This window comes from Lissotriton vulgaris, chromosome 5, assembly GCF_964263255.1.
Source record: "Lissotriton vulgaris chromosome 5, aLisVul1.2, whole genome shotgun sequence".
NCBI lineage: Eukaryota > Metazoa > Chordata > Amphibia > Caudata > Salamandridae > Lissotriton > Lissotriton vulgaris.
In genome coordinates this window covers 84726953-84753094 of record NC_141693.1, presented here as the reverse complement: position 1 = coordinate 84753094, position 26142 = coordinate 84726953, and the positions used below count along the sequence as shown (strand labels likewise).

General features: G+C 45.5%; 1 protein-coding gene across 2 annotated transcripts in view; it reads left to right on the top strand.

The window, feature by feature from the left end:
- OLFML2A (olfactomedin like 2A) overlaps positions 1-26142 on the top strand; it is a 231359-nt gene that overhangs the window by 146136 nt on the left and 59081 nt on the right. For both annotated transcript variants that reach the window (XM_086920948.1, XM_086920949.1), the window contains 2 exons: positions 12419-12604; positions 15798-16053. In XM_086920948.1, the coding sequence (XP_086777074.1) occupies positions 12419-12604; positions 15798-16053 (442 nt within the window). The remainder of the gene's footprint in view (positions 1-12418; positions 12605-15797; positions 16054-26142) is intronic.

Genomic DNA, 26142 nt, shown 5'->3' with positions numbered 1-26142 from the left:
GCATCGTAAGCGCGTCAGGTCATGTGACCCTAAAATAACACTTTTCATTGGTTGCTAACAGTTTTTTTTTACAATGAATGAAATCCCCACCCATTTCCTTCACTTCTTCTTTCACTTTTGTGACTGAAAGACCTGCCTTTTTTGCTGCTCCATATTCCTGGATTCATCATGGCTGCCAGATCATCCAGCAGTGAAGATGACTTCATTGATGAAGAGCCACCTACCCCAAAGGTGAAGGGACATTTCATCTGGAAATTCTTTAAATTTCCAGCAGACCAGAAGAAGGTGAATGCACCAAAAGTAGAGTGCAGGATCTGCAAAAAGGTCCTGTCACGGGGTAACCCCCAAAAAAAATACTCTTTTGGCAACTTCACCATGATTCGCCATGTGGAGACCAGGCACCCCCAGAATTTTGCCCGAGAAAGTGTCAGGGCTCTGGCACAGGAGGTTCCCAGAGGTGGGGCCTCTACATCAACAGGAGGAGCAACTTCTTCTGGAAGAGAACAATCTCAGGGGCAGGTAGCAAACATCCAACCTGCATTCAACCATGGGGTCGTCAGATGCAGATACTGCAATCAACTCCTCACCTATGGGGAGCAAAGTGTCCTGCTCATGGTTCGGGCATTAGAGAACCATCACTGCCCTTCCCACCCCTAATTTTTTTCTTTTCTTTTTGCTCCTGTTGAGCAGTTTCTATTCCCTGTTTTTGTTCCTCTTCAGTTAAAAGAAGAAAACCAAAAGTTCTTTTCAGAACTACCTCCAATTCTCATCAAAGAGCTATAATCTTAAAAAATGAAGAGTAAGTGAAATATAGTGCATTGATAATTGAAAGGAGAATGAGTAAGAAAGAACAGAAAGGTATGAGAGGTGAAAGGAAGTGAAGTAGGAGGACTGAAAGAAGGTGAGTGTTAGAAAAGAAATTTATGACACAGTGAATAAACTGGAGGCCTCATTTCTGAAAAGTGACGCATCGCTACGTGAAAATAGCGATGCGTCACTTATCTGGACGCACTCCTTATGACATTCCACATATGTCATATTTAATATATGACTAATCAATTCGCAAGGAGTTACAGATATGTCAGTATTTCTGACATATCTCTAAACACAAAAGTAACGCATTGCAGGAGTGCGTCACAAAAGTGACGCAACTCCAGTAATGTGTCCTTTCACATGGAAAAAGCACCATGTGAAAGGTTTGCTGTGAAGCAGGCGCAAGATTTTGGCGCAACTGCATCCTAAAAGTGACGCACTGCGTCATTATTACCAAGCTTTTTGCAAGGAACACCCCCTCTGCATGCATTATACCTGACACTATTTTTTAAAAAGTGACGCATCTAGGTACATGGGTCACTTTTTAAAACTCTGCGCCATATTGTATCTGCATCAGGTATAATGTATGCAGAGGGGGCAATCCCTCGCAAAAAGCTTGGTAATAACAACGTACTGAAATCTATGAGATTTCCCTGCGTCACTTTTAGGATGCTATTGCGTCAAAATTTTGCGCCGGCCTCGCATCACTTTTATGTTTACACATATGTCAGAAATACTGACGTATCTGTAACTCCTTGCAACATGATTCGTCATACATTAAATATGACACATCTGGAATGTCATAAGGACTGTGTACAGAAAAGTGACGCATCACACCAGCAGTGTAATAAAATGTGCCTCGTTGCACTATATTTAAAGGATGCAACAGCATCCTAAAAGTGACGCAGTGAAATCTCAAACATTTCACTGCGTCGCTATTACAAAGCTTTTTGTGGGGGAACACCCCCTCTGCATGCATTATACCTCACGCAGATATAATGTGGCGCTTGATTTTAAAAAGTGACCCATCTACCTAGATACCTCACTTTTTAAATATAACGCAACGCAACACATTTTTTTACACTACTGGTGCAATGCGTCACTTTTCTGTGCGCACTCCTTATGACATTCCAAGTAACGCATTGCTGGAGTGCGTCACAAAAGTGACGCAACTCCAGTAATGTGTCCTTTCAAATGGGGAAAGCAGCATATGAAAGGTCTTGCCTCAGTCTAACACCTGCTGTAAAGCAGGCACAAGATTTTGACGCAACAGCATCCTAAAACTGACGCAGTGAAATCTCAAAGATTTCACTGCGTCGCTATTACAAAGCTTTTTGCGGGAGAACACCCCCTCTGCATACATTATACCTGACGCTATTTTTAAAAAGTGACGCATCTAGGTACATGGGTCACTTTTTAAAACTCTGCGCCATATTGTATCTGCAACATGATTCGTCATACATTAAATATGACACATCTGGAACGTCATAAGGAGTGCGCACAGAAAAGTGACGCATAACACCAGCAGTGTAATAAAATGTACCTCGTTGCACTATATTTAAAAAGTGACGCATCTAGATAGATGCGTCACTTTTTAAATATTGCATAACAATGCGCATTTTTTTACACCGCTGATGCGTCACAAAAATTGACGCACAGGAAGCGCAAAACTAACAGCGCAAGGCCTTCATAAATATAGTCCTGGATTTAGGGGGTCAGAGGGGGTCTACTCTTCCCCCTTATGATCCAATCAGCTTCCTGCGCGCAAGTCGCGTGTCGCGCCTGGAGCGCACTCCCGTGCGCGCACGGGAGAGCGCATATCCCCGCGCAAAACGAAAAAAAAATTTTAATGCCCTGCAGGACCCTATTTTAGTCCCTACATCAAACCTAGGGGGTCAGAGGGGGTCTACTCTTCCCCCTTATGGTCATTTGCCCCTTTTTTTTTCAAACCCCTTGTGTCTCGATTTTACCGAGACACAAGATGGCGGCCGCTCCGCACTGTTTAGAATGTTTACAGACAACTGAGATCCAATCAGCTTCCTGCGCGCAAGTCGCGTGTCGCGCCTGGAGCGCACTCCCGTGCGCGCACGGGAGCGCGGCTATAGATATATATATTTTTTTGAACCTAAATTACTCAAAATCCACTGGAGCACATATCTTGAGACATAGCAAAGGCACATCGGGCTACCAGTCCCTACAATTTTGCCAAGTTTGGTGGAAATCCATTCAGCCGTTCGGGCTAAAAGTGAAATCGACCGCCCTATGGAAATTAACATGGGGAAAACGCGTTTTGGGACCCCCCTTTTATCTCGGCCCCCGCTTGACGAATCCCCCCCAAACTTTCAGGGAAGGACCGGACCGCCATGAGACCATTTTCCTGAAAATTTCAGGCAGATTCGTCAACCGGCGCCAAAGTTATTCAAAATAGAATGTTGAGATTTAACATTGAAAATTATCCTAACTATAACTACCTACTGGCGACCGCCAGTAGGTAATATATATATATATATATATATATGCGGTATGAATCGTCCTCAACTTTCTCAACCACAGAACATGCAGTCAAATCGACGTAGTGACGAGACGAGACCCAAATCTTGGTGTTAAAGTTTTATTGCGCCCAACACCAGTCTGCCATGACGCGTTTCGGCTACCAAAAGCCTTGATCACATGACGCAGTCATGGGGCCTGGCCACCATTTTTAAAGTGCAAAGTGCGTGATGGAAATAGTAAACATACTATGACAAATGCATTACGATATTGGCAAAATCATTAAAACCAACATGATATACTGACAGTAAAATACATTAAAGTGCAGTTTAGCTGTATAAATACACAGAATTGATTTTGTTGGCACCGAACTTACAATAACAGCTTTTGGTTATGCACGTAGTGTGTACAGCTCATTTTACGGTAAAATTGGCTGAGGTTGTAAACATGTTAAAATTGTTAACCGTATGTTTTATAAATAAAAACAACAATAAAATCAATTAAAAACATGTTGATCAAATACAATGTTTTCTAAAATCAATTCATAATGATAAAAATACATGTTATTGATAATGCCCATGTGGGCAATTCATTCACTTGTGCACAAATCGCTAGAGGTTCAGTGCATATTGGTTGTAATTGCAACATCACGCATATATACTCATAAAGTGCTACCAGTGTGGAATAAAAAAAGTGTGCCCAATGACATAAAAAAGTGATAAAATATTTCATAATTCAAAAGTAGTCTGTGTGGAGGAAAAGGAAGTTTACTTAAAAAATTAGTTGCAAAGAAGAATAGTAGTTAGTTAATGCAGAATTGGTTCAGAATGGAATTACTAATAATCAGACCGGGTTAAAGGTAAGTATGGCAATCTTCACTCTTATTGAGCCCGTCGGGCATCTTGCTGTCCAGCAAGATGATATAACGGGTCTCAAGTTTATGGAGGAGCCCTTCCCTGTCACCACCTCTTCGTTGGGGAGGGACCCTATCTATGACAAAGTATGTAAGGCCTTCTGGGTTCTTGTTGTGTGCAATTTCGAAATGTCTGGCCACTGGGTATGTATGTATCCCATGTGAGTAGAGGTGGGAGCGTGATCAAGGGCATAATTTGCCAGAAACGCGTAGCTGCTTTCTGTGTATCGAATAAAATCTTTCTGATGCTGAATTACCGTGGTCCGTCTTCCTTCTGTTTGCTGGCGTGCAAGCTTGAGACGCCGAGAGATTCGTAGGAGTCATATATATATATATATATATATATATATATATATATATATATATATATATATATATATATATATATATATATATATATATCCATCAAACCAGAAACCCCATTGAAGAAGGCCACACTGGAAGTTCAGTAAAACATACAGGGTTTATTTTCAGCATGCTGGTGGCAGACGATCCCATGCACCACATCTCATATTCAGATCGCCAAACGCGTTTCGGGAATACCCAATCCCTTCTTCTGTGGCGTGTTTGTGCAAAAAAATTGAATTGTTGCAGTTTCAAATATATGCCGAACACCTGCCCTCAAAGGGGCGTGGCCGCACCTCGGCCTCCTGGGTGTTGTAGTGCAGAAAAAATTAGTTCCCCAGTGGGTGCTCAATTCATTTAAAAAAATTAACACAGTTTATATCCCATGTGGGTAGAGGAGGGAACGGGCCGCATGCCACTTTGCTTTCCTGCTGGAAACGGTGTCGGCGTGAGCACGCACTGGAATAGTGCTCATTCCCTTCCATTCTTGCCGTCATGGCACCGGTTGGTGCCGACTCAGACCCGTAGTTCCACGGGGGGCCTTCTTCGCGACCGGGAGCAGCCGATTTACATCCATCAAACCAGAAACCCCATTGAAGAAGGCCACACTGGAAGTTCAGTAAAACACACAGGGTTTATTTTCAGCATGCTGGTGGCAGACGATCCCATGCACCACATCTCATATTCAGATCGCCAAACGCGTTTTGAGAATACCCAATCCCTTCTTCTGTGGCGTGTTTGTGCAAAAAAATTGAATTGTTGCAGTTTCAAATATATGCCGAACACCTGCCCTCAAAGGGGCGTGGCCGCACCTCGGCCTCCTGGGTGTTGTAGTGCAGAAAAAATTATTTCCCCAGTGGGTGCTCAATTCATTAAAAAACATTAACACAGTTTATATCCCATGTGGGTAGAGGTGGGAACGGACCGCATTCCACTTTGCTTTCCTGCTGGAAACAATCGGAGAAGCAACCGGGTCGCACTCCCAAGGTCGTATTTTGCAATTTTTCTTTTATTTATCTTACATTCTCTTTGATTGTGGTAAAGGGCAGATGTTAAAGATCTACGCATTTCGGTATATAGCTTGGAGCATAAATATATGTATATATATATATATATATAGATATATCCAACAAAAATCGTTTTACCAGCATATAAAAGAAAACGAAGTCCAGGCCACAATCCTTTGGTTAAGCGTGCTTTAATGTCAGCAGCAAAACTCGACCCGTTTCAGAGATCAAGTCTCCTTTGTTACGAGTGCGAGTATGAGAACAAATAAAGTTACATATACAAAACATGTGACTCTCACCCTTAGTGGACATAAACAACATATTCCCATTTTGGCATCATTGTAGGAGCTAGAAGACAGACTCGTGGCTGTCAATCAAGCATGTCGGAACATAAATTTCATGAAGAGATATACAATTCGATTAGAGCGATATGCATTCGATAAATGATATTACAGCTACAAAGCATTAAAATTCATGCTAAATGTACTATCAATATCACTAAAAGTTTATGGGTGGAAGTTCTCTGATCGACCGCAAGGAACTCACTTTCCAGCCTCTGGTCTCCCCCTCCATGGGAATCTCAGACTGCCTAGTGGTTCGCTCTCTTTCCTTTACCCCCCCGCTAACTTGTGTCCTTGTGTACAGACCCCCGTCCTCCCCCCAAACCTTCCTCCCCTCTTTTCAAGACCTAATGGCGACTTTGGTTGTTAACCACGCCTCCATAATAGTTCTGGGAGATTTTAACTTCTGGCCCTCCAACCCCGCGGAATGCGCTACGTCCAAGGAGTTCTCAGACTCTCTTCTGTCGCTCAACTTCACATCAGCTGTCAATACTCCCACGCACAGGTTGGGACACATCCTGGACCAAATCTGGCAACGCCATTGCCCGGTCAATTCCCTTTTGATTTCCCTGTGTTCATGGTCAGATCATTCACTAATCACCTTTTCCCTATCCCCTGTTCCACCGCTTAAGCCCACCTCTGCTAGAAATGTCTGGGCGCGCTCATGGAATCGTGTTGACATCGAAGCCCTATCGACTCTCCTTTCTTCCTCCAGCCCTGACCTGACCGCGCTGCCTTCCTCTGGGCAGGCAGAAGCTATCACCAACTGGCTGCGGGTCGGGTGCGATGCCATCGCTCCTTTAAAACGCATCGCAACCAAATGCCCCAAAGATGCAATCCGCTGGTTCTCAGACGACCTAAAGAACCAAAAACTTACTCTCCGCCAAGCTGAACGACAATGGAGACGGAACTACTGCCCTACTGCTAAAAAACGTTATACTGAACTTCACATTCAGTACAAGAAAGCCATACTAGACACAAAGAAAAGCTATTTCTCCTCTAAAATCCAACTCGCGGAGAATCGGCCAAGAGAAATTTTTTCTATCATCCAGGATCTTGCCTTTTCCGACAGAGCGTCACTCAAACCTTCACCTTCTCAAACACTATGCGACTCGCTCAATCACTTTTTCCTGGACAAAATCAATAAAATCAAAAGTAAAATTCCCTCTCCATCCCAGACCTTCACTGACCCCCGCCGTCCTCCAGTCACTGCACATCTGGACTCAATTCCTCCCCTCTTGACCGACTCATTCCTCTCCATTCTCCCGCTGGTCAAGTCCGGCTCCCCGCTGGACCCCTGCCCCGCCTACATCCTAAAGCAGATTTACACTCACTGCCCCTCACCACCTTTAGTGCTCCTAAACAGCTCGCTGGCTCAGGGCATCGTTACCCCTGCACTCAAATCGGCAGTGATCGTTCCGATCCTAAAAAAACCCGGAGCGGAACCCTCCGATCCAGTCAACTTCCGCCCAATCTCCCTCTTGCCTTACCTGGCTAAGGTATTGGAACGGCACGTGGTAAAAACCCTGAGCGAGTTCGTGGAAAGTCATGGTGTGTTGGTTCCAAGACAGGCCGGCTTCCGCCCGGCCCACTCAACTGAGTCCGTTATAACATCGGTTCTGGACAACCTCCGACAAGGAATGGATACCAATCAACATCAGGCCCTGATCCTTTTAGATCTCTCCGCCGCATTCGACACGGTGGATCATACCATCTTACTTTCACGTGTCGAAGCGGCGGGAATCAGAGGAACAGCCCTACTATGGTTAGACTCCTTTTTGAGCGGCCGTACTCAAGCGGTTCGTCTGGGAGAGTTCTCTGCGGAATTTCAACCCATCCAGTGTGGTGTCCCCCAGGGCTCCTCTTTGTCCCCCCTTTTATTTAACCTTTACATTGCCCCCCACATCTTTGCTTTACAGCAACTGGAGGTCTCTGTGTATAATTACGCAGACGATCTCCAGCTCATTTTTTCCCTTTCCTCTACCCCCGAGTCTATGTCCAAAGTTCAGTCCATTATGACCTTCATCCAGGACTGGATGAACTTCAACCACCTGAAGCTCAACCCCGATAAAACGGAGTTGGTGTTGACAGGTGGTTGCTCCAGTCCCTGGACCTTTTCCTTCTGGCCCCCCTCACTAGGTTCCCCTCCCACTCCTGTGTCCTCTGTCAAAACCCTCGGATTCAAAATCAATAACCAACTCTCCCTACATTCTCAAGTTTCCGCTGTGGTTTCCTCAGCCTTTCTTTCACTCAGGACTATCCGCAGAGTCTCTCGATTTTTCGCCCCAGAAGCGCTCAAACTAATTCTTCTAGCCATGGTAACATCTCGCCTAGATTATGGCAATATCCTCTACCATGGCATGCCCGACTACCTTATGAGACGTCTCCAGCTTGTTCAAAACCAGGCCGCTCGGCTGGTTTTTAACCTTTCTAAATCACACCATGTAACCCCCCTTCTCTTTTCCCTGCACTGGCTCCCTGTCCGGCAACGCGTCTTATTCAAGCTCGGCTGCACCATTTTTAAAGCCCGGACAGGCTCTGCCCCTTCCTTCATTAACTCGGCCATTCAATCTTACACTCCCTCACAAGACCTCCGATCCTCTTCTCACCACCTTCTCTTGGTTCCCCGCTTCAAACGGAAGAAGTGGGGTGGTTCAAAATTTGCTACCACGGGTCCAGCCTTCTGGAACTCTCTCCCATTGTCCCTCAGAACCTGCACCCAGTACCCCCTCTTCCGTAGAGACCTCAAGACTTTCCTCTTCACCCAAGCCTTCCCATCCTGAATGCTCACCTTTTCCCCTTTCCGACCCGCTGAGTAGCAGTTGCCAGTTAGCGCCAAGAAACCGCCAGGTGTACGAGCGCTATACAAATCCCTTCAAATTCAAATTCAAATTCTCTGGTCTCAACATTCAGTCTGTGCTCAGTCTCGCCCCTTAGCGTGTCATATGCATATTAATGCTTTTTAATGATCTCAGCCTGAACTGGCATTCAGTTGGGTACAACATTAATTTGATTATATTTAATCGTTAAGCCCCAGTGGGCCGTGCATAGGTCATACTTGAGGCCCAAGTGGGCCTGATGGTGCATCGCTCAAAAGAGCGTCAATCGTCAGGCATCCTCATGATTCATTCAGTGTTCCATCGTACAGTGAGTGTCACTCCTCGCTGTGTCTAAAACTCTCCTATAGAGACTCCAATGTGGCCTGGAATAAGGTGAAAATAAAATTAAGTGAGTGCCAAATTCATTCATACATGATGATAGCTCATACATAATACCTGTTAAAAGCCTAGAGTATAAATACTGCAGCATAAACAATATAACAGTGAAAAACATTAAAAGAAAACCTTCTGGTTTAACATCCAAGGTCTAAATGCATTTCAACCTAAGTGCACTGGTAAAACTTTGTCACAATTATAGCCATTGGGTTGTAGTGTGTGATATTTGATGATTAATCGGGACTCCAACCTTCTCAGCTCCTGTAATCTATCACCCCCTCTCTCCCTAACTGGTACATGGTCAAGGACAAAGTAGGAGATGAGGCAGTTGTTACTTTTGTGGTAGCTGGCAAAGTGTCTTGCCACTGGGTACTGTTTGTCAAGATTTTTGATTGCCCGCAAATGCTCCAGTACTCTTTTCTTAGCGGGGTGGATAGTGCTCCCTATGTAAAACTTATTGCAGGGACATTTAAGTGCATATACCGCGTATTTGGTGAGACATGAGAAGTGTTTCTGAATCTTAAAGGGCTTGCAGTGGGTTGACAATTTAACTTCTTTAAGATTGGTGCTGTATTTGCAGGCCTTACATTTCCCACAAATGTAAAATCCATGTACAGGATTTATCCTGCTGGGGATTGGGACGAGTGTCTTGCAGATCATGTCTTTAAGTGATTTGTTTCTGCAGTATGTTACCTGTGGGTAATCAAGGATACCTTTCGCCACATCTTTGTCAATTTTCAAGACATCCCAGAATTTAGTGATAGCTACCCTTACATCTCTGGACTGTAGGTTATAATCAGTAATAAACCTAGAGGTGACCGTTTCCTCAGTTTTGTCATTGGTTTTCTCAGTAATCAGATCACATCTTTCTTTTTTGTTAACTAGGTCTCTTGCAGTATTAATGCACTTATTACTGTATCCTCTTTGTCTAAATCTTTCACACATTATAGTAGCCTCAATTTAGAAATCTTCCTTTCCTGTACAGTTTCTTTTGGCTCGAAGTAATTCACACAAAGGGATTGAATTAATACGGCTGCTGGGATGACAGCTCTGCACATGGAGCAGGCTGTTTCCAGCCGTTTCCTTCCTGTGCAGAGTTGTGATCAGTTTATCTTTCTCCACTTTGACTTTAAGATCCAGGAAGTCAATGGTTTCTTTTTCAATATGGCTGGTAAATGAGAGGTTCAGCTCATTAACATTTAAGCATTTGACAAACTCAGTGGCTTCATCTTTGCTTCCCTCCCACACAATAAAAATATCATCTATGTACCGCAGCCTGGTTCTGACCCCCGTCTGGTACTGTGGTAAGGTTCTGACCACCTCCTCCTCCCACCAGCCCAGATATAACCCGGCAAAGCTGGGGGCGAAGCAGGTGCCTATCGCCGTCCCAAGTTTCTGATAATATATAGAGCCATTGAAAAGAAAAAAATTCTGGGTAAGACAGGTATATGCCATGTCGAGAATCATCTCGGTGTGAAAAAGGTAGGATATTGACCTATTCCTCAGGAAGTGCCTACAGGCTCTGATTCCCATTTCATGCGGAATGCTCGGGTACAAGCTATTGACATCAAGCGTCATTAGTAAACACCCTGTGTTAAACTCAACCCCCTTGATCTTACGCATGAAGTCCCCTAAGTCCTTGAGGTATGTCGGTAGATCCTGCACTAGTGGTTGCAGAAAATAATCCACATACCTTGATGTGTTTTCCAGGTTACTACCCCTAGAGGATACAATCGGTCTTCCTGGGGGTTGGGTCATGCTTTTGTGGAGCTTAGGTAGTAGGTATAGAGCTGGCATTTTGGGGTATTTGCACTTTAGGAAATTAAATTCTTCGGTCTCTAGTAGGCATCTATTCAACCATTCATTCATTCGTTCCTGATACTCTATGTTTTTGGCATCATAAATCTGTTTCTTACTGATCTCATATTTATCTTTGTCATTCATCTGGGCCAGCCCTTCGTTAATGTACATTTCACGTGGTAACACCACGATGTTACCCCACTTGTCGGATTTCTTAATGATAATGCTTTTTATAATTTTTAAGACTCTCAATGGCCGCTATCTGCAATTTAGACAGATTATTCTTAACAAACTTAGATTTATAAGACAGTTTTTCAATTCTTTAACAACACCTTTTTCAAAGGTGTCGATTGCGTCATTATTGATCTGGGGAAGAAAAATGGACTTGGGTCTGAACCCGCTTTTCTCATTGAGGTCCAGTCTCAAGTTTTCATTCATGAGGTTCATGATGGGATCTTCAATTAGAGTCGGATCTCCTCCGAGATCACGCATGAGATGTAGCATTTCAGTATATATATATATAAAATCATTTCAGGGACCCATTCGGAAGGAGACCACACGAGAGATTCTTAGCTTCTTATTTTATTCACATCCTGCACGCAGACATCCGAACTGGGGCACACTTCCTGTAAATACATATATATACCAATGTTCTGCGAATCCTCAGCAAATTAACTTTGTTAATTAGTAACAGAGAATAATTATTCGGACACCTGCTCCTGCTGGGCACTAGTGGTCTAATGCTACAGGGCATAGCCTGTTGGTCAAGCTCCAGGCTGATGGTGTCCTGCTCATTAATCTCCTTCCTCAATCCTGGTTCATAAGATGGCTCAGTGCCATTAACTATGAAATGCTCCCAGTGCCAGGAGCTCATATAAACTCTCTGATGCCTGAAGCTCAAACAATGCTTCAAAGCCATTGAACGGTTAAATGCCTCTTTCCTCAGTTGGAGTTCCCCCAGTGCCATCATTGCTGAAGACATTTTTGTCCAGAAAGTAATCTTCTGAAAATGATTCTGCCTGACCTCCAAGGAGTTCATGATATCTCCTACACCTACCAATTATCATTAGATCTGGCTCCAAACTGGTCCTTTTTGACAAAATGTTATCTTTCCAGCAAACGTCTCATGACCACGACATAGGATGCTCTTAATGTTACTACCTCCCACTGTATCGCCTCCCAGCCAATAACAGAAGAGTTATCTTACTGATGAGGTCATGGTGGGTGGGACCTTGCACACCAGTTACGCAAACTTATAATGTGAGCTTTAAGATAGTCTAATGCACGTTTAAAGAGTCAACGTACTCCCTATTTTTCAATGCTTCCACCCCAAAATTAAAGCTCATTTTTCTGAACTCTGCTCCCAGTTTCTATTTTTAGTTAGAATAGTGAAAATGTGAATATTTAATAAAAACTGAGAATTGTGTGAGCGCCTGACCACCCAGGACATGCCACCGGTGCACAATCCAACAGGCTTTCTTTTCCTACCTCTAGACTATTAAAACAAACCTAACCCGAGAGAACGACTTCATGAAGGAAAGCGTCATGAACCTGTCCAATCAGATGAAGCGCTACGAGAACTACACCGACATCATGATCGGCATCAAGAAGGAGATCACCAGCCTGGGCTACCAACTGCTGCAGAAGGACGCGGCCGCGGTGCAGGAGACCAAGGTCCAGGTACGGGTACCCCCCAATCAGAGAGATGAGTGGCGGCTCATGTGTGGTTGGTCAGAGTGGGCAAGCATTGCAGAACTTGAATGGTTAGGTCTGGCCTCATGATAGCTTTAGCTGTGCCACCAGCCTCATGTTTACAAAATAATTCATAATACACATATATATATATATATATACAAATTCATATTATAACATCATTGATTTACTTCAGGGGCTGTTCAGTTATATTTTGCTTCTGCCCACCTCAGTATACAGCTTGGGTAGCCGGTCAGTCCACTTCATTCATTGGCTCTCTTGCACTTTGAGTGATAGCTTGTTGCCTGATCACGTCAACAGCCACCATAAAAGAAGTACACGCCAGTGCCAGGACTGGTGCGCATGGGCTGCTGGGCCACTCCTTCATTTTTATATTTTTGTCAAATTGGTTTTTGCTGATTGCATCTGCTTGCAAACAATGAATAAATAAAATAGTGCATGCTTGCCTAGTCTAGACCTATTGACTTTGCCAATGTTTGTTTTATGCTGTGGTGCATTTAAGACAAATGTAAGCTAAAAATCAAGAAAGGACAATGGTCGACTTGCTGCTTTGTGCTTGCAGTCTCCAATACGTGCACTATTTTCGAAGTGGCCACGTTATGTGTAATTGGACATCCAGAGACTTTGAGAATTTTTAACACTTACATGTAGTATGAAAGTGAGACGTGGCCAAACCTATTTCCCCAGACAGGGTAGGTGATAAGCTGAAAACAAAAAAAAAATTGTTTTGAATAATTGAAAACTCAAAAAAAATGTGAAGCTGCAAACATTTTTTAAGTTTAAGACTCATTCCTGCCTCCAACATTTTTCTACGGAAACTGAAGTTTGCTGTAAACTTTCTATTAATGATAAAAGTAACTTTTCCTTCCAAGAAATACTTTTTTTTAAAGCAAACACCAGTTACACTCATACAATCTCAATTTGTTTTAAGATTAGTTTACCTTTTTAAGTTTTGATTAACAAACTTTCTGTTTCTATTACTTACCAGATGAACCCTGCCTCTCTTGAAACACACGTCTTGGGAACTTTTTGGCATTGCCAATGGTTTTTAGCAATGCCGTTCAGCATTACTATTGCTGTGCAGCAGGAATAAAGAAGATTTTTTTTAAAGCATTAGACGCGGCCACCACGTCATTTCGTAAACGTGTTCATCTTACATGCGTTCACGTATGAAATGACAGAGGCTCTTTTTAAATTTTTATTTACCGATCAAAGTTGAATCGGTGAATAAAAAGGAGAGAAAAGTGCAAAAACCTTTTTTTTTTTAATCTGGTGGGGGAAGCAACACAGGAATATGGTGAGGGATTGAAAGCAACATGGGGGCACATTTAGGGAAAGGTACCATGGAGGGCATGGGTGGGAAACCAACACTTAAGGCATGGGTGGGGGTGCAGAAAGGCAAACAGATTGAGAGCGAGAGCAACATGAAGCATTGGGGGTAAAGCCAACAGTAAAGAGAGAGAGACAGTACATTGGCGAGAAATGAACGTTGGGGAGAAGCACACAAGGGCGAGCACATCACAGAAGGTCCGGGATAAGTTCACGAAAGACAACAACATGAAGTGTAGAGGGGGGAAGAGGAACACACTAAGGTGGCAGCTGGAAAACACATTCATTCTTGTGGAGTGCTTAAGACAAAACAAAAAAAAAAGTTCCTTAAAATTGAGCAGTGGAAGGACACTATTAAATTGGCAATGGTCCAGTGGTGGAACTGACACAAGATAGACAAGGCAAGCCATTGATGCGAAGCAGGGAAATGAGAGTGACATTAAAGTCAACCAATGGTAAGCAGTGGGTGGGTCTAAGCCTTGTATGCTCTTGTTTGGGCCACAATAGGTCTTTCGCTGTCTGGTAGGCTCGGCCTTAAAATACACTATCAGAAGCAAAGCTAGAACTGGATCATTTTCACTTTGTATGTTCCCAGTGTGGACTTGTGCCATTGCCTGTGCCTACATTACTCCTTCCTTCTCTGCCCTGACTTGCTTTAGCAATCAACAGCATGCATAATGCATGCAAGTAAGTCAAGGAGAAATATTTGAATTAGCAAAAAAGTGCAAATTATGCATGAGTCAGTGGGCCCTGTTGACAGAGTTAAGTTACCCAGATTTACCTGAACCATTGTGCTCAGGCACAAGTAGATGTAGATAAGCCAAGACCCAGCTGTGAAGCGAGTATCAGGGGCCAGAACAATAACCCTGAGCAAGGCCCCTGAAACAAAAGTGCACAGAGGTACACAAAATGAATTCTGCATGGTCCAAGCATAAAGAGAAGAGCAAAGCATGCCAAATTTGCACTAAATGAGCACCAGAAGTGGGAAGAGGGTCCCTGTACGCCAAGATGGAAGAGTACCAAAAGTTCCTTAGGGATTGGTCAGCGGATCAGTTTGGCTCATACGGGTCAATCAGCTAACCGTAAACGATGAAAAACTGCATATAAAAGATGCTCGCCTCCCCAGGGTGGACAAGAATCCTAACTTTACCACAATAGAACCACCAACTTCCACTAAAGCAAACAGATACATAGCAGGGCATGATCAGATCAAAGTAAGAACTCGCACAAGGGCAGTGGTAAAGAGCAATCAGATGCTCCCGAATAAGGACCCCGCAGACGCCAACTGGCCCGAAGGGTGCCAACCCTTAACACAGCAGGCTTTGGGCTGCCAGGGCCAACTGGAGAAGAAAAGGATGGGTTAACCTCCAGAACAAATACCACTCACAGCCTAAGCCTGTCTAGAACTGATGAACAGGGACACGCATGAAGATTAGCCAGCTAGGCCTACAATCTGTGGAGGGAGGGAAGGAGTGCAATCAAAAGACGACTCTCGAGCCAAGTGGTCCGATTGGAAGGCGATGGTTATTATCAATAAATGTTGCATCAACATTATATCTTTAATGAATAGGAATAAACTGTATAGCAAGCTGCGAGCAGTCTTCTGAATTCCTTGCTCTACCCAATGTGCAGTACTCCTCTCCACAGATTGTCTCGCTGATTGGTTTAGTTGGTTTATGATGGAAAGTGGCTTGAGTTTGTGAGACCTGATTGGCTGAGCCAGCATTCCACAATTTACTGCGTGCGCTGAAAGTATGGAGGAAGGATTGTAAAGACCTCATTGCCTGCGTCCTTGCAAGCTTTCTTGAAACCCTTTTTCATCTCTTTGTAGGACACAACAGGCGAAAGAAGCAAAGAGGCAATCAAGTATGTGAACCCCAAAAAGAACCTTGGTGACAGGACCCTGCCGAAGGTGCCCAGGGAGCGGGTGCCCAGGCCAGAGAAGTCTAAGAAAGACACTGCGAAAGTCAAACTCGCCGGCATCCCCGCGACGGCCAAACCAAAGCCGCCCGTCGTCATGATAAGGGGCATCACCTACTACAAAGCCGGGATCGAGGATGCTGTGGACGCTCTGCCCATCAGTCGAGGTAAGTCTATGGTACAGCAGGATTTAGTGCTCTATGGTTACTTACTTTGATCTCCTTTTAGACTTGAATCAAAGCACGTTCCCAGGGCTGGCTAGCGACACTATGCAATGGCAGCCATTCCTGGATTGTCACCCAGCAGTCACTTGCACTCTCAGACTTGTAGTCATTATTCACACTCGATGAGTGACTACAAGCCTGAGTGACCTACAAGTCACTGTATTCAAAGTAAAACTGCTAACGTTCTTTAATTTACTGAGATATTGAGGGTCAGAGAGATGAGGGACATTTGAAGAGCTGAGAGGGGGCGTGCTTTGCTACAGCTGGGGCTTGTTTATTACAGGCACTACAAATTCACACAGAAATATTATACAACAATGAATAAAAAATCTACAGAACATACACTCCTCTGACTTTGCATAATACAGTCTGACGCTCCATCAATGGTTCATTCTGGTAAACTACACCTAATACACCTAGGGGCATATTTACAAGAAAGTGGCGGAGCGGGGGTTAGTTCCAAAATTGCTAACACCATGCTCTGTCACTTTTAAAAAACGCAGGGATACGCCATATTTGCAATAATATGGTACACCCCAGCATTTCTCCCTGCTGTCAACGCCAGTGCAAGGGTGCCTGCGTTGAGAGAATGATTGTTTATGTGCAGGAAGGTGTCCCTTCCTGCACATAAACAACCACAAACGGTGATTTGTAACTTCTATGTGTGGTGCATTGTGCAGCACACATAAACGTTGCAAAAGGTAACTTTTTAATGATTGTTTATGTACAGGAAGTGACACCTTCCTGCACATAAACAATCATTCATGGCATTTTGCTGTTTCTATGTGTGCTGCACAACGCAGCACACATAGAAACAGCAAAAACAGGAAGAAATAAAGCATTTCTCCTCGTTTCGCCAGGTTAGGACCAGGGTTTACCTGGTCTTCATTTTGGTGCTGCCTTCTATTTATACCACCCATCTAAATTGGAGACAGAGTCAAATGTAATGGGTGTTGCGGCGGGACGCCCACCACAACACCGATTGCCCACCAATTTTATGGTAAGTGTAGTGTGAAAGGGTGGCTTAACGCCGCCTTGTAAATAAGGTGAAGCTTCTATCGCCACAGGGACATCACTTTTTACAATGTTGCTGTGGCAATAGGGGCTTGTAAATATGCCCCACAGATGTTGATGAAGTGTAGGAGTTTGCCGGCTATTGTGGACAACTCCTGATCTGCAAGGCTTTGGTTCTGTCTGAAAAGTTCCCAGCGTCCCTGCGATGACAGAACAATTTCTCAAAATCTGGACGTGCAAGATGTCTGCTGTGGTGCAGAAGTCCCAGGGGGCCCTGCGCCGATGAAACGATTTTCCGCTAACTGACCCAAATCACAAATTTTTAATCCCTTCAATTTTCTAAAACTTAAAACCTTCAAACCACAATCAGATTAAGGGGCACATGAAATGCTGGCTCCCTGCCACGCTAATCCCCTTAAGATCTTTAAACTGTTCCGAATGGGGATTTCACTTTTCCAGACTGACTCCTGCATCATCTTCTTAATAGCCCTGCTGTGGCCATTGGCCGGCGCAAACTATTCCTTTTCACATGGCCGCGTTCCCACCGGACGGACGAGCGGGCAGCTATTCCAGGATGGACTTGACTCTGTGATGGTCAGAAGTGGATTAGTTTTAGAAGTTATTTAAAGCCGCGGCTTTCCTTCCGACCATGACCTTAATCCCCAGGGTGGAGGCCCATGAGATGCCAGTGGTGAGCTGAGAGCTGGGAGAGTGGGGGTCTCTTCCCCGCTTTAAAATCCCCCATGCTGGGACGTCAATTTCCATGGGGAGGAAGGTTGACCTCCAGCTTTTGTGAGTCACTGAGCCGGTCAATGGCTCTTTCTCTTCTCCAACAAAGACACTGTGCCCAAGTTGTAAGGCTTTTCCGAAGTTACGCGGAGCGCTGAACAAGGGACAAAGAAGGGTTGGTTGTTGCAAAGCAATGCTCTCCCATCATTGTATTATTTAAGTAAGTTTCCTCGTGTGTAATTGTTAAATTTACTAAAAACAGTTCATCAATTAATTAATTCTTAATTTAGTAATTTATGGTGAATAATGGAGTGCCACGCGCAACATGGTCGCGGAATGCAACAAATCAGTTACAGATGCATCGAAAACAGTGTTATGAATGTGGCCTGGACTACGCGTGATGGGGTATCACGAGATGGTTACAGAGAAATGGGATATTGGGAACCACATGAAGCTCATTCAACACACTTTTAGTCTATCTATTAAGTATCAGCTTGTCAGGCCGCTTAGATGTTCAACATATGATTGATTAGGAAGAGCTTTTAAAAAATAAAAAATAAATGCATTGAAATTCCCATATAAAATGTACAGCGGTACTCCTCAGCACCGTAAAATATATTTAGAGTAAGCATTTTGAATGTAGCTTAAAGAATGGATGAAATAATGTATTTCTTCGAGAGTGAGGATTTCGTAGTTACCTGGGGCTGGTGATAATGTGGGGCCCTTATGGTGCTATCCTGTTCAGTCGGGGGCGGAGGGGGCATCTTCGCAGAGGCCCTGGGGCGGTCTTAGAGAATGCCAATCTCCAAAGAGGTACCTGCACATTTTACCACAACTCATCCCTTGTGGGGCTCCCAGTTGTTAGCGGTATTCATTGGCCGTGGAGCATTTTTCTGCATCACAAAGTATTGTTCATGGCCGTAGGTGTTGATGTACTATCTACACAGCAGTTGGGTCCCAAAGCAATGAAGGGGTTAACACCAGTGCCCTAGTAAATATAAAACAAGACCTTGCACCAATTACAGCCATCGACAGCTCCCTCTGTAGGTCAGGTGAAACATTGACTAAACTTGAGTGCGCCTACAGGAAGTTCACTTTGACTAAACTTGTGTGTGCCTACAGGAAGTTCACTTTGACTAAACTTGAGTGCGCCTACAGGAAGTTCACTTTGACTAAACTTGCGTGCCCCTACAGCACGTCCACATTGACTAAACTTGAGTGCGCCTACAGGACGTCCACATTGACTAAACTTGAGTGCGCCTACAGAACGTCCACATTGACTAAACTTGAGTGCGCCTACAGGACGTCCACATTGACTAAACATGAGTGCGCCTACAGGACGTCCACATCAACTAAACTTGAGTGCCCCTACAGGACGTCCACATTGACTAAACTTGAGTGCGCCTACAGGGCGTCCACATTGACTAAACTTGAGTGCGCCTACAGAACGTCCACATTGACTAAACTTGAGTGCGCCTACAGGAAGTCCGCTTTCAATGTCTTGCCAGGAAAGAGGCGCTGCCAGAGAGCAGAGAAGGCAGTTTCCTGACAGCAGTAACAGTGTAGAGATCATACCACTCTAAAGTGTTCAGCCTAAGGAACCAAGACACATTTCGGTCTTCTTGATTCTGATTGGATGAGGTGGATTTTGTAGAATCACAGGACCACAGTGAACTTGGTGCCATGTTTGGCCATCCTCTGGACACTTAGGCTACTAACTTTGCATAAATAGGGGTAGATGAAAAAGTTTGAAACGAGAACTGGGTCGCATTCCATTCCATCATGTTTGCTCATCACACAGAAAAGGGCAACCTAATACAGATTAGTCTTCTTCTAGTAACATGCCGCAGTGAGTTAACTGCTCCCTGCTGACAAGCGCTGTGGTCTACAGGTCACAAGTTTCAATCTGAAAATGCCAACTCAGCCAATAATACTTCTAACTTTGATACTCATGGTTGCCGCTAAATTTGATCATTGTGACGCTATTTATTAAGAGTACTTAGAAACTTCAAACTTGGCCCTAATCCTACTACTTCTATTGTTGTTATTGTAAGTTACAGAAGGAAAATGAAGATGGAAAAGGTATAAAAACTCTTCCTCGTGAATCATTCCCTGTATTAAATGTATGTTTTAATTGCTGACTACCTTCTGCCTTAGAAATATGGAAACTTTGAATACGTGGTGGCCTATCGTGGAATTATAGTATTAACGACAAAAGTTCACCAGCCCTACGTCGGTTTCAAATCTTGTCCTTAAGACTCATCTTCCATTTCTTGTCGGGCCGAGCCTAGTGAGAAAGCCAGACAAAAAACACAACCCGTGTGCCATTTTGTTTCCTAAATCTGCATTCATTCAAATCAAAGGGTGCAGGAAGGCACTTTTTCCTGCCAGGATCTGCTCTGAGCCAGCCGCCATTCCTCTCGGGCCTTCCCTCTGTTCGAGCAAACAGGTATCAGCGGACGGTTATGGGAGGCTTGCCAGAGTCCACACAGGAAAACCAATATTTGTTTCTGCCGTGTAACACTAGCCAGGCTGCTGCATCAGGACAATGTCTGCAGGGCTGTGTTTACAGAGGAGCGAACTCTGCTTGAAAGAGAAGGCTTAGCTTTGTTACCGAGAGGAGCCTCGTTTCATGCTCCAGGGCGAGTCCATGGCGACCCCGACCTTCAGCAGCTCTTCTTCCAGACCGATCCAAAATGGCCGCCTGAATGTCCAAGGCTGTGATGATGGAGACGTCTGTATTTACTCTTTAGTTTAGTTTAGCATAATCTCCCAATATTATTAATGATGAGTGGTAGGGTTCATCCCTCTCCAGTCTGGAGAATCATGACGGAAGGTGCTAATGAATGAATGATATGAGGAACAGGGGTTTCGGTCCAAAAGTAACAGCCACACTCACGACTTGAGGGTAACTATGGACCACTACGTGATAGACATGGATGCTGTTGCTTTGTCTTGACTGGGAGTGAGTGCATGAAAAGTTTTAGCACTCCGTCCATCATCTTGTTGTGTTTGCTTTGTTCGCCCTAGTGGCCAAGGGTATTCCCGACGTGGGTCCTGTGTTCGCTATGCCACTTGATTCAAATCCTGGCTGATGAGGGGTGAAACCCCGAAACTGGCCCCAGGATGCTTGTTTCCGGTCCAGGGAGGACCTGGCCTGGCAGTTTGGGCTGGACTGTTCCCATTAGGAGCAGGTTCGCAACTGATTTGCATATGGCTAGGTTTGAACTGGGCTGGCATAGTGAGCAAAACAACAATGGATTCATCCCTGATCTGTTGATGAGGGTGAGTGGTTGAAAAGTTTAAGCACTCCATCCATCATCTGTGTTGGAAGTTATTTCTGAGGTCCCTGCTATTAAGTGACATAGGATGGGAGCAATGTATTAAAGTCCAGGTGTAAGAGACCCTTTGCTAAAGAGTACAGCTGTCGGTGTGGGCATTAATGGGCGTGTGTTATGGGCCATATGTTAAGGGCTTTGTGCTAGCGTCGTGTCTTAGGCGCATGAGTTGCAGGCAGGTTTTTAGGTTCTTTCTGAATTGGTGCAATGTCGGGTTTCGCTGGAGGTGGAGATAGAGCTCGTTCCATGTCTTGGCTGCAAAGTAGGAGAAGGATCTACCACCCGCTCTATTCCTGTAGAAGCGTGGGATTGTGGCTAGGGAGAGGTCGGCTGATCGTAGGTTTCTCTTGGGTGCGTGGAAGGCGAGGCGGTTGTTGAGGTATTGGGGTCCGATGTTGTGGAGTGCCTTGTATGTGTTCGTGAGCAGCTTGAAAGTTATCCTTTGTTCGACGGGGAGGCAGTGGAGGTCGTGGAGGTCTTGGGTGATGTGGTTGTGCCATGGGATGTCGAGGATTAGTCTGGCTGTTGAAGATTAGTCCGGCTACTCTCTACAAGGGAGGGACGGGTGCACAAGAGACGCCGTTAAAGGTGGCACTGGGGATCCTGGGTACAGTTCCCTGGGGGAAGGAGCGAACAATGGTGATGCAGTGCTAGAGATAACTGCTACAGCACTGCTTTCCAGCTGTGGTAATCCTGGACCCACCAGTGGATGCTGACCAAGGCCTTTCGCACTCCCCCGCCGTCAGGCTGGGGCAGTCCTCCTCTGGCTCGCTGGCTTTTCCCACCATCATTTTCTTTTCCTCATCAAAGAGCTAGTGCCAGTTGGGACGGCCCCTGAGACAGGACCACTGTACCGCAGTGGGCACATGATGCCAGTGAGTGACTGCCCTGCACTGTGGACTAGACAACACACATTACCTATTGTGTAACCACCCATATAGCCGGCGGCACCGAAGCATTAGAGAATTTATCCAACTTTATGCTAATATCGCTTCTTGGCTAACACTTTTAAGATTAAGTTCAGCTAAAGCTCAAATATTATTGTGCTTTGGCATTTAAGACCTGACACTCAGTTTTCGGTCATCAACTGACTGTGCTTCGACTCTGGAGAATTGTTTCAGAGTCCAACAATGAACTGTAACCCTGTAGCATTCTTCAAGTGAAAGAATGACTGTGTCATAGGCATTGCAGTTTCAAAACAAAGTGGGCAATAATACCTGTGGTTACATTGTATTCTCCGAAGGAAATGTCTTTTTGTGATTTTCTAATAACATTAGCACTTTTGACCAATTTGCATGAAATATACAGATAAAGTGGAGAGCGGGGTTCTGTGGGCTTGGGTACCAGACACCTGCCTGTTCCCCAAGTCCAGTACGGGATCCAGGAGATGCTCCAGGGAAGTGCTTGATTTGTAAAAGAAAGTCTGCTGGTGCCCAATGTTCTGCTCAGAAGCCTATGACTAGTTCAATTCAACATTGGTGTGCAAATATCAAGGCGGGTGGTCTTAAACCCAGCGCATGCCCATTTAATCCACTACCAGACACTCCGCGCCTCTTTATCTCACACTTGCAGGTTCCCACTTCCTCCTTTTGAGACGGTTTTGACGTATTTCTCTTGCTCCACAGTTCCGATCTGTGTGTTTTTTTCCCTGTCTTGGGCCCATAAAATATCTGTTGCAAAAAATAAATGCCGGTCCCCAAAAATAAGTGCCGGTACCCCCCGATGGCAACCACCGGCTGAAATTAAGCTCTAGTCCAGGGAGTGCTGCTCGTCTCATGGTTCTCACAGGCATTCTAAAGGTAGATTTGTATCTCGGATGGGCTGGTAGAACGTCCTGCAGGACGTCTGAGCGCTCAGACATCTCATGCTTGTCTTCTGTTTGTACTGAAGGGCGCGGGCGAGCTACCAATCTCGCATGTTTCGATGCACAAGATGCCTTTAGTTATGGGACATATTTGGAGTTTCGCAATTATTTCTTTTATTGGTTTTTGGCATTCGCTGATGTATCCCTAGGGCAGCAACTTTGAAGCAATGCCAACATTTCAACTCAAATTGATGTTAAGCTTATTATATCATTTCCCGTCTTTTCCCAGATGTTCGGAAACTGATGATTTATTACGGCACATAATGTTCGATCACAGGTTGAACAAATAAACAAAAGTGCGCAGAAGGCTGGGTGGCTTTATTGTTTGGTATATGTAGAAGAAATATTTTCTAATTAAGTTTTAGGATTTCCAGGCTCAAGTAAGTATGTTGATATGCCCAGAATTCATTTTTTTAAGGTCTGGGTGTAGACAGCCCAGCTGCCAAACAGACTGATTGCTTACAATATGCTTAGAGTTAGCTTTGTGTGCGCTCCTTTAAACCATTGACTTTCTTCAACCAGTCTCGTACAGCCATTGGCTGGATTCTTTGTCAGTTACATCCTGGTCCAGCCCAAGGGAGTAGTCATCTCCCTCCTAATGTATTGGCTGACTGTATCATTCTGTCTCCAGTCAATTTGCATGCACTGAGCTGCACGAGCAACTACTGTACAACTAAAGCCCTTTTTGCTGACTCTCATTTTTGCTGAACATGCGGAAAATTGGAGAAGAACTGGCTCCGCGAGCAATCACCGGACAGCTACACAGCCCACAAAAATGCCACCCGTAGACACAATCAACTCATCAGAGTCGCCAAGAGGGTCTCAATCAAGGACCGCCTAGATAACAACACACACAACAGCAAGGAGCTCTTCAACATCATGAAGGAACTCTCCAACCCCAGCTCCAACACCAACGACATCCCGCCTTCGCAAGACCTGTGCTACTCACTGGCCACCTTCTTCCACCGCAAGATCGCCGACATCTATGACAGCTTCAGTGCCACCACCACCCCGACAACCACCACCCCCACGACCACCTCCCTGCCCAAACCACCTGCTCTCCTGGACCAGCGTCAACAACGAGGACACCAGCAAGATCAGGAACACCATCCACTCCGGATCACCATTAGACCCATGCCCTCACCACATCTTCAACAAAGCCAGCACAGCCATCTCACCCCATCTCCGGAGAGTAATCAACATCTCCTTCGAGACAGCAACCTTTCTGGAGAGCTGGAAGCACGGCGAGATCAACGCCTTATTCAAGAAACCCAAGGCAGATCCCAAGGACCTCAAGAACGTCTGACCCATCTCCCTGCTTCCGTTCCCGGCGAAGGTCACAGAGAAAATCGTCAACAAACAACTGACCCGCTAACTCGAGGAGAACAACATCCTGGACCCATCCCAGTCCGGTTTCCGCAGCAACCACAGCAGCGAAACTGCCCTCATCGCCAGCACCGATGACATCAGGACCCTGCTTGACAACGGAGAAACAGCGGCCCTCATCCTCCTGGACCTATCAGCCGCCTTCAACATGGTCTGCCACAACACACTACGAACACGCTTACACGACGCCGGAATCCAAGAGAAGGCCCTGGACTGGACCACATCGTTCCTCTCCGGCAGAACTCAGAGCGTCCTCTTCCCCCTTCCTCTTCAAGGCCACTGAGATCATCTGCAGCATACCCCAGGGTCATCCCTCAGTCCGACGCTGTTCAACATCTACATGGCACCCCTTGCCCCCGTCGCCCGACACCACGACCTCAACTTCATCTCCTACGCCGACTACACCCAACTGATCATCTCCCTCACTAAAGACCCCCACACCGCCAAAACCAACCTCCACAAAGGAATGAAGGACGTTGCCAAATGGATGAAGAACTCAGACAAGACGGAGGTCCTCATCCTCGGCCCCACGTCTTGAGTCTGGGAAAACTCCTGGTGGCCGACAACACTGGGAACAGCACCAACACCATCCTCGAAGCCACCCTCTCCATGTCTAAGCGGTCAACGTCGTCTCCTCTTCCTGCTTCAACACCCTCCGAATGCTCCGCAGGAGCTTCAAGTGGATCCCCACCGAAACGAGAAAAACAGTCACCCAGGCCCTCTTCACCAGCTGGCTGGACTACGGAAATGCCCTCTATGCACGACCGTGGCCTAGCACCTGACACGGCTGCAAAGCATCCAGAACGCCTCGGCAGGCCTGATCCTCGACATCCCCCACCGCAGCCACATCACACCCCATCTGAGAGAACTGCACTGGCTCCCCGTTAACAAGAGGGTAACCTTCAAGCTCCTCCTCCACGCGCACAAAGCTTTCCACAACACCGGCCCAGAATACCTCAACAGACGACTCAGCTTCTACAACCCCACCCGCCAGCTCCGCTCCGCCGGCCTCGCCCTCGCCACAGCCCCTCGCATCCGAAGAACGTCCGCCTGAGGCAGATCCTTCTCCCACCTCGTCGCCAAGACCTCGAACACTCTCCAACCAACCTACGGCAGATCCAAGACCTACTGGCCCTCAGAAGACTCCTCCAGACCTGAATCCTCTATCAGTAGCAACACTCCCTCACCCCCCCCCCCCTCCAGCGCCTTCAGACCCTAACGGGTATGTTGTGCATTTTATAAGTGTCCTGATTGATTGATTGATTGTTACTCTCTATGTGCTAAAGCAGCATATGTGAGCACATTAAACCCAGATCTGCTGGCTTTGTCAAAGCTTGTTTAGTCACATGATGAACCTGCGGCTAGCACCTGGCTCTTTAGAATCCATCTTCTTCCAAATATAGCCTTCCTTGCTTTCCCCCCCCATCTAGATTGCCAATTTACTCTGACCCTTGCTTGTGCCAACCACATCTTTTTGCCCTTTAGCCTCTTTTTGCCATCAGGAACCTTTTATAAAACAAGCATTGGCAAAGGACGTAGTGCTCCACTTTTGACTTTGCTAGCACAGGCCCACTGGCTCTGTCAGTGCCTTTGGGCAATGCTGTAAAAGGAAAAGAAAAAAGTGATTGTGGACATGTGCCCATCATCATGCCCACGCATGTATGCTTTATGATTCTATGGCATCCACAGCACGAGGATTCA